The 10,118-nt window shown below is 35.4% G+C and overlaps 1 protein-coding gene across 1 annotated transcript in view; it reads right to left on the minus strand.

The window, feature by feature from the left end:
- LOC107284570 (CUB and sushi domain-containing protein 1) overlaps window positions 1-10,118 on the minus strand; it is a 478,687-nt gene that overhangs the window by 61,721 nt on the left and 406,848 nt on the right. The window contains exon 46 of the mRNA XM_029283474.1: window positions 2,713-2,901. Coding sequence (XP_029139307.1) covers window positions 2,713-2,901 — 189 coding nt within the window. The remainder of the gene's footprint in view (window positions 1-2,712; window positions 2,902-10,118) is intronic.

Genomic DNA, 10,118 nt, shown 5'->3' on the forward strand with positions numbered 1-10,118 from the left:
CAACAAGCGGGCCTGGCCTAGGGAGGATTTTTAAATTGGGTTTTTTAGAAATTTTAATTACCACAACACTAAAATATTGGTTTTAATTTGGTTTTATTCGGTGGGGTGTGTGGGTCTCTCTTTGTCTTTTAATAATGTTGTGAGCCGCCCTGAGTCCTTCGGGAGAAGGGCGGGATATAAATTGAAATAATAATAATAAAAAATATATATATATATTCCAAAACTTTTCTATTTCTTTAACCATATTCAAACAAATGTTTCTTTTTTAAGTATTCTCTCTGGTAAGTCCCATCATCTATTTTCTTAGTTTCCACTTTAGTCTTTTTCTTTTGCCCAGTGTCTTTCTTAATCAATGTATTTTGCTGAATCAAAAAGTTTTTCCGTATATTTGTAAATGTTGCTGTAGAGTAAAAAGTAAATCTGGAGAAGTGGCTTCTGCCTTTCCATGTTTGTTGAAAATCTTTTTCTTTTTCTTTCTCTCCGCTTCTCTTATCATTTCCTTTCTCTCCAATGTTCCTGACATCTCTACAGTCCTTTTTATCCGATCTATTTTCTTGTCCTCAGATTTATTTTGTAGTCTTAAGGGATAAGTTGTTTTTTCCAATTCTTGTGACTTTTTTTCCACTAGGATTGAATCACATTTCCTTGTTTTGTTAAGTTCCACGTTTAAGTCTCTATTCTCAATTCTGTATCCATTTATCTGTTTTATCTGCTCCTTCTCTGTTGTTGTTTTCTGGGAATTTTTTTGTTGTAGAGTTAACTTGGAAATAAATTGATTTATATTTTCAAAGTTGTTTTGGATTTGTTTGTGGTTTAATGTCATTGTTGTTTGAATTAGTTGCAGTATACTATATATCTCCTCCTGTGACATATTTATGTTTTCTTGATATGTTCTTTCTACATGTCTCTGATCCATAATAGCCAAGAATTTGAGTTTTTCTCTTCCTTTCTTTTCTTTGTAAATAGCTTTAGAGTCCCAATTAGATAGATATTTGTAATCCAAATAGTTCAAAAAAGATTTTTTTTCTGAAATTTATAATTCTCTCTTTGTCTACAGCCCAGATTATTGTCTTTTTTTGTCACAGCTGTTCTTTGTTGTTAAAGCTTTGAAGGTCATAGACCACATTAGCTTTTCCCAGATTTTGCCAAGTCTTATATTAAAGTATAATAGCTGTCATAGTCTTCATCTGCCACTAGGTGTCAGCAACTATTTGTTTTTCAATTTCCGAAATAAACAATTATCTTTGAAATGAGAGTCTTAACCATTAAAACAATTTTAGATTTATCCAGATTTAAGTTTTAAGTTTCAGGTTTTGTATTTATTTCACTTCCATATATTTTGATCCTCCATAAAAAGATTAATTCGCCCTTCCGTTAGTGTAAGGGTGGGGCGGAAATCCCCCTCCTTCCCTTTTGGAAGTATTTTGCTTCTTGGGGATCTTTTCCAGTAAATTAAATGTAGAATAGAAAAGAGAAGATCGAATTCCTCACCCAGTTTCAAGCACGCTGTTCACAGTTGTGCTGGTTAGTGCTTTTGGACTTTGGTTGCAAGTAGCTTGGGCTGGTCGATGCAATATGACCAGCCTTTCTCCTGTCGGGTTAGAAGGCTTTCCCCAAGTCAAATGGAATGGCCACTGCCATTCCAGAATTGCTGGAGCACCCTTCTTTCTTTGTCGCTTCTCCGGGGAGACTTAGACCATTTAGGGTCCCCTGGCAGGGCAAAATTAGCTGCGGGGGTGTGGAGAATCCACAAGCCCGTGACCAGTCGCTACCGCACAAAACTGGAAGCCTTCAGTGACTCTAATTTCAAGGAGCATTTATAACCTCTTCATTCAGTGCAATTGTAACTTTAAACAGTCACTGAACAAATGGCCATAATTCGAGGACTATTATCTATTAAGGAAGTTATCTCATATGAAATAGTCCAATAAGAATCACTTTTGCTAATGACAGTATTGTTTTCAAAGTGTGTACATATTATTCACTTTACAGACTTTTGTGGGTTTGGAGTTACATAGGTCCTATTTTTCCCCTTTGAATATAGGGGGAACATTGGCCCTTCTGCAGTCAGTTGACACTTCACTTTAGAATTTCTCAAAGATATTGAAGAGATGTTTGGTCAGGCCACCCAATATAAGTTCCCTCAGTTTTCAGAACTTCATTAAATCCTTTAGTATTTTGGTTCCTTCCACTGTATCCATTGTTTTTCCTCATTGGACTTGAACTTTTAGTGCCTGGAGGGTTTTTTTTTGGAACTCCTGACCCATTTTTCTCATCAGTTTCTGCTGCCACAGAATCTTAGTTCTCATGAAATCATATTTGTTGGCACAGTTTGCAAGCAAATTTTTCATTCTTATATTATAAGCAGAAATTTCAAGATTAGAATTGCTGATGAAATGATATAATGGCTTGAACATTTGATAAATCAACCCTTTTTCTTCTTCAATGTTTAAGTTGCCATATTAACTGAATAATTTTTGAAGCATGCCCTAGAGAAACCTTTCTGTTTTGTTGGTTAGAAACTCAAATGGTACAATACATAATTATCTTGGAACAACAGGATCAGAAATTTGTTGGCTCCTAAATGCCAAAATCTCTTTGTCTGTCTGTCTGTCTGTCTGTCTGTCTCTCTCTCTCTCTCTCTCTCTCTCTGTCACACACACACACACACACACACACACACACACACACACACACAGAGTTAAGTCTTACCTTGGCAAAGAGGTGGAGGAGAATCCCACTGATACATGCCATTTGGGTGATGTCTGCAAGTTGCATTGCTATGACCAATTATCCTGTATCCAGATTTACAATAGTAGCGAATTATGCTGCCAACTGTGCCCTTGGTTTTATTTACAATTCCACCATTCTTCACAATATGATTTAAGCTGCAGTATGGAGCTATACAGGATCAAAGTAATAAAATTAAAAGCAATATATTACTAAAAAGACAGAAGACAACTCTTCTAAAATCTAAATTTCCTTGAAAGCCATTTAAAGAATGATACTCAACTTGTCACTTATATTTCCAGTCTAAAGATTAAAACCAGGGACTTTTTTTAATTTAAAAAATGTATCTTTCAGATAAGAGGCATTTAAATCCACTATTAAATTTTAAATTTTAACTACAAATTTGTTTAGGGAAATATTAAAGCTGTTAAAATCCTTGCGTGTAAAACGTCTTAATGATATTAATCAAATGGTATGCACACTCAGTACTGGGGTGGTCCCAGAGTGCTTTCTCCCACTATAAAGTCTCATTTTGTATTGATGTAATATTAGACCTATATGGGTTGTTTCCAGGTTGTTGCACTGAATAAATCACTATACTATACTCATTTACATCCGGTTTACTACACAGGCAGAAGATATACTGTACATTTTCACAAACTGCATCATAATTTATTTCCCCTTAAAGTACTATGTTTAATAAATAAATAATTAAATAACTCATGTGGCTGATGAGCAATACATGCACTAATCTATTCCAAATCAAGACTTTTGATGAATTACAGCAAGCTTTTTTTAAAAAAAAAAACCTTGAATATCAGAACAGTGAACACTATTGTCTCCGGAAAGCTTACAAATGTAATATAAGAAATTAAACTAAGAAATTAAAAGCACACAAATATAATTAAATATACCACACTATGAAGACATATCACAAAATGCAGCAGAATCAGCAGTGTATTCTTTGAATTATTTCTTAATCTAGTCCAGTAATCTACAATCCAATCAAATATTATCTGACATGTGTCCTCAAGACTGCTATCCCGAATCTAATCCTGATCAACTTGGAGAAAATGGTTGAGGAAGTAAAGATAAGTGGGAGCCTGGGAGGCAATAAACATACTATTCTGGATTTTCAAAGAGCACGGGGACGAGAAACTGTAGTCATATTTCAATGTTAGACTTCAGAATAGTACACTCTGATGAACTTAGAAGGATAGTCAGAAGGATCCAATGGTTTGATAGCCTTCCACACTCTTTACATCCACACACTGTTTACTTTGTAACAGGGGGACAGGAAGACTTTCAACAATTGTCTCAATGATCACACCACATCAACCAACTCAATTCTGGCAAGGTGTTACCTGAGGTATTCCAGAAATGTGCAATATAGATCTTTAGAACAGTGGTTCTCAACCTTTTTAATGCCGCGACCCCCAACCGGTCGTAGGTTGAGGACTAAACCGGTCGTAAGTCGAGGACTAAACCGGTCATAAGTCGAGGGCTACCCAACCGGTCGTAAGTCGAGGACTTTCCCTGCCTGGGAACGCCACGCATGCGTGGTTCTGCCCCCTGCGCCGGCCGAGGCGTAGCTGGCAAGTGGCAGAGACGGAGCAGGCCGACCACCAGCTGGCCCAGCCCAAGGGAGGTAAGGCACCCGCCGGAAAAGGGGAAAAAAATGGCGGACAGCCTTGCTTGGCGACCCCCATGAAATGGTCGATCGACCCCAAATGAGGTTGCGACCCATAGGTTGAGAACCGCTGCTTTAGAAGTTCAAAGCACTTTGAATTGGACACTGCAATAAGTCTAGGTGTTATTAGGTGTTACTCTACACTGGCAAGGTTGTCTCATCATAATTTGCCTGCTGCGTTTTTGCATCAGCTACAGCTTCCCAGTTGTCTCCAAAGGCAGCCTGATGGAGGGCACTATAGTTGTCCAGCCTCATGCTGATTAAGGCATGAAGTACTGTCACCAGGGCTACAGCACCAGTAAACTGGCAAAGCAAACAAGTGCTTTAGTTACCTCTTCTGTAAATGCAAGAGGAACATATTTAGGATGTCAAATTCAACTCAAGATATTGCACAATTCAAGTTCCTTCTCTATGGCTTCTTCCTTCTCCCACAACAAAATTGTATAAGACATCCAAAAATAATCTGGAAATCAGAAACATTTGTTCCTGCACAGGGAAAGAAACAATGGGTAAGAAAAAGGAGGGGAAGTCCTGCTCAATGAATAGAATCTAAGATGTTCCTATGTCCTTTAAGAGGACCACTGCCTTTAAAAAAAAAAATCACTGGAAAAGGGGAAAATTGGAAAATTATCTAATGACTGACTTTGTATCAGTTCTACCAAAATTTCTGTTTCCTACACACACACAGCTGTATTTTCTTAAACAAACACATTGATGTATGACCTTAAGGAACACCATAAGACACATCTTTGGTTCTCCAGCTAGCAGGTGAGTGGAGATCAAATGAATCTATTAAAATATTATGCAGGAAATAATAATATTTATAACTTTACAAAATAAAGATGTCTCTTTGCAAAAAGGTTCTTACTGTATGTATTAGCATATAGTGTTAGTAGGGGTTTATCAGAGCTACAATGAATAATGAAGTGCTGTAGGAGCCCACTTTAATTTCAGTCTATTTATAATCGGAGTTGTTTCAGCTTTTCTCCTCCATGGTCTTTTCGGTCTTAGTAATCATTAATCATATGCTTCTTTTCAGTCATTTGCACTGAAAAGATAAGGAGTTTTTTTTAAAAAAAAACTGTAATAAACTTATCTCTCAATAAGAAAATTGTGGATGACCCCCTTCTGCTAATAATTCTAATTTTTTTATCTGACAATTTTGTCAAAGCGTTAATGGCATTTCCAATTTTTCCATTTCATATTTTTTATATGAAAAAGCCTTTTCTAAAAAATAATCAGTAACTGCCTGAATAATGAAGTGACACTATCTCTATAGAAAAGCTGCCACAGAAAATGTAAACAGCCCAGCGGAAAACTAAAAACCTCTCCTGTTTACCACATTAGCTTTTCATGTCACTTACTACCAGTTGCATGGTCAAATTTTCAGTCAAGGTTATATCATTTAGATTGATAATTTTTCTTTATGTTTTTCTGGTGTTGCTATTTCTATGCAAACATATTTGTTATAGAAATGCTGCATTTGAATTTAGATTGAAATTCTATGCATTTTTATTTAGAATTAAGAGCTACTGTATATAGAGGAATACCTCTTTTAGAAAACATATATAGCATTATGTTATAAAAGCAACCATGCATAAATATAATATTGTGTATTTAAGACAGAAGACATTTTATGCCAATAAACATTCAATCCCAAAGTATGCAACTATTTGAATAATAACATTATTCAAAATCTGAATAAAATAGTTTGCTTCAGTAAAGTGCTACAGGGGATACTTGGGATATATATCTGACCATAAGAAATCCTGCTCTCCTGTCTATGGCTTTAAAGGTTTAACACCAGGCAGTGTCAACACATTTTTCAAGCACATCTTCTCAAGCACTGATTATGTTACCTAATGTGGTAATGAAATGTCTGCAAAAAAACAGCCAAACTCAGAGAGCACCAAGGACCCACAGTTCAAGCCTAAGCTGCAAATATTCTCTCCTATCAGTACATCTTCTCAATAATAAAATATTGGTATTAGAAAATCAGAGCCACTGTATTCTGCAATCATTATCAAATTCTGAATATGTAATGAGTAGATATTTATTATTTTATTTTAGATGTTAAATTTATATTTCCACCCATCTCACTTTTGTAATTATGGACACCCAACAAAATTAATTTGGAAATGCAAACAAAGATCCAAGTAGTCCTGAGTAAACCCACTAGAAGATTCATATATGTACAATAAACAGTGCTGTCTCTAAAGAAAATTTCTGTTTCAATATCACCATCTCCAGGTACCGCTGTGAAAAACTCCTGTGAAAAATTGTATAGTTCAATAACAGAGCTAGGTGAGCAATAATCCTACTTCTTAAATGGGACGATGGGTCAATGGAAAATAGTCTATTTTGCTGTTCCTCTTTTTGCTTTCGGTGTGAACATTCATATTTCATTTCTTTCCCCCAGTTTACTGTTGAGAAACCTGATACATTTCCATCTATCCTACTGGGAAGGTCATCACAGAATGCTTAGCAACCTGATATTTATCTTCCCCCTTTCCATCACTCATTCTTTCCTTCACCTAGCCAACAGAAGTCCTTAGTATATATGCAGACACTCTGTCCACCTGTGTTTGCAAAAGTGTTTTCTAACAAATTTCTGAAAATACATAAGAACATCAGTGGAGATCTGAGTGAAAATTTAATGTTAAATTGGTGTTCAAACATTGACTATAAAAGGAAAATTGTTGTTTGTGGCATATAAATGTCTCTGTGGAGTGGTTTGGGACAGTATGGTGGGAGGAAAGGAATCAGGTGGCTCTCATTGCTATTGAAACCTTCTCCATTAAAACTAAAAAGCTAAAATATTTAGAACATCCACAGCTTCAGAAATTTAGTCATTCTGTTTTAGGCTTTGCTCCTGAGTAGGTTATATCTGTAAAACTAATATACTGATCTTAGTTTTAATCTATTAAGTTCATCAGAAAAGTCAGTTTGGTGTAGTGGTTATGGTACCAGGCTAGAAACCAGCATACGGTGAGTTCTATACCTGCCTTAGGCACAAAGTCAGAGGGGGGACTTTGGGCCACTCATTCTCTCAGCCAAGGAAGAAGGCATCAACAAGCCACTTTTGCAAATGTTGCCAATGCCTTCTTCTTAGGCTAATGCAGAAGTTACTTCTGCAAATCTTGCCAACTAGTCCAGGTAGTTGGCAGGGAGTCCATTCTCATTTAAAGGTATCCTCACTAAAAATTTAAAAAAAATGATCCAGGTGCATTGTTGTCAACCTTGTAAGGTAGCACACTGGAAATGCCTAGAAGTATTAGCTCTAACCTTATTATAAGGTCACATGAACAGAATCTTGCAAGGCTCTCACTCTTTGCCCTTGCAGTCCAGGAAGTTAGGGAATGTCCCTTATGAGATGTTTTCCATGGCCCCATTCCTTCTGCAGACTCAGATGCCTCCTATCTAAATGATGTCTACCCTGTGGCTCTTCCTCCTGTTTCCCAAGGTCATTCCTGAGTACCATTAACTATATACCAAAAGGTTCATCTGACTGTTACTAGATACAGTTTTCTTTCTTCATGAGGCTTGTTTGCATCTCTCATCACATTTTGTGACAACACGACTGAATTCTGCAACAATGCTTTTGATTTTAGAATCTGTAACTGAGCACTTCAACAAATTCCACACAATATTCTGGACATATGCTATTTGCCAAACCTTGTGCAAAGTCACGTTTGTTGAAACAAGGAGGAAGGCAGGGAGGCAGTAAATCATTCCAATAGGCTGATAGTTATGTGGTGGCCTGCTGGCTCCATCACAGCTGCCATAGCATCAATAGCTTTTCTGGGCCCCCCATTTCCTTTCCCATTTTTTATGCTATTGACTTTTCTTATTAAGATTCAAACTCAATTGCTTACCCTGCTGCTTGCTGTTATTCCTTTCTCCTGCTGTCTCTCCTGCACTTGATGTAAACTTACATGACATGAAGAGAACTATGCAGCTTTTCAGGTCATGCTGTTTGTGAAACAGGAGAAAGTTTAAGCTGAGCTAGTCTACTGAGTTGCTTGCCTTATGTATACAGTTAGGCATTTGTATCGTAAAAAGCTATTCATTTGCAGTTTGGAATTAACAGTGCTTCATATGTCTTTTCCAAATTTTCAATATCCATAGGAACATTTTATACTTTTTAACTAATCCTTGAACAAGATAACTATACAATAAAATATATATTTTTTACATTTTCAGAATAGTGTTTTTCTTTTGTGCTTTGTGAAGGCCAACATCATGTCAATTTAGAAGGCAGAGAGAGAGAGAGGCCTTGTCTTACTAGGCATCCCCAGCATGGGAGAGGTGACTACAAAAAAAAAGGAAGCTCAGCATATACACCATTATAGGATTAGCATCTCAACATACTTGCTTATAAATATAAAATCAGAATTATTCTGATATCTTTCCAGTAGGATAAACAGTCAAAATTATACTTAAGATTAATCTAAGTTGAATTGTAAAATAATTCTGGAAAGAAAAAAAAATATCTACCAATGATACTGCCTATTCATTCACTCACTCACTCACTCACTCACTCATTCATTCATTCATTCATTCATTCAATTTATATGCTACCTATCATGATACCCAACATGATTCCTTAGAGAGGGAGACAGAAATGAAATCTTCTGAATTTGACATACAAATAATCCATTTCAAGACCAAAATCTATACAACATATATATTTATATTAAGCCAGTTTTATAACTGTTCTTTGTTAGAGCTTATTATTGCTAAAAATCAGAGCAGTATATAAAAAGTAACCTGCTGAAGATATTTAGCTTGCTATTTGTTCAGCAATGCTAGCAAAGATGTCAGACAAACAATACTGATAGTCTTGTTTGTGATATTTTTCCCTTTTTCATCTGCAATCCATTCAGAGAATTTTCTTTGGATGCATTAAACCACACACAAATCACACAAAACATAAGAATTATAATTAGCTTTCATTTAGTATGCTTTCAGATAGAAAAACTTATTGATTTCATAAAGTATTACTGAATTTTCTAAGTTGTACTGTGGAGGAAATTGAATTGAAATTCTGAAATGTTCACTTTTAAAAATAAAAAGTAAAACATTATACTAAGATGTTCACATATGTATGTATGTATGTATGTATGTATGGTTATTAAATTTTTATGCTGGCCATATCCCTACAAAACTCCCATGTTTTGTTTTTTCATGTAACTGGCATATCTATTTAAAAGTAACATATTTCTAAGTGGGAAATAAATTTCATTTAAAATAAATCCATTATTATATGGCACTGATTTCAAATAGTTTTTCTTATATACGGTCATTCTAAAACCTGCAAATTATTTTCACAACATAGAAAAGTAAAAAGTAAACATGTTTATTACAATTCTACAATACATAGGCATTTGGTACAAAGGACATCTAAAAAAAGATGAAACATGCATTTGTGTCCACTTGCATCATGATCTCAGGTGCATATGCAAGTTTGCATTGTGAAATGATATTTATTTCATGTTAATGTTATGTTATGTTAATTTAATTTGTATACCGCCCTTCTCCCATAGGACTCAGGGCGGTTCACAGCATATTAAAAAACAAATACTATACACAAAATACAAAAAATACAAAATACAAAAATACAGAAATACAAAAAATAAACCCCAATAAAAGCCGAATTAAAAACCAAATATTGCCAGCTGTGTTTCCGATTAAAATT

Source organism: Protobothrops mucrosquamatus, unplaced genomic scaffold, assembly GCF_001527695.2.
Source record: "Protobothrops mucrosquamatus isolate PMUCROS unplaced genomic scaffold, P.Mucros_1.0 scaffold103, whole genome shotgun sequence".
In the NCBI taxonomy this organism is placed as follows: domain Eukaryota; kingdom Metazoa; phylum Chordata; class Lepidosauria; order Squamata; family Viperidae; genus Protobothrops; species Protobothrops mucrosquamatus.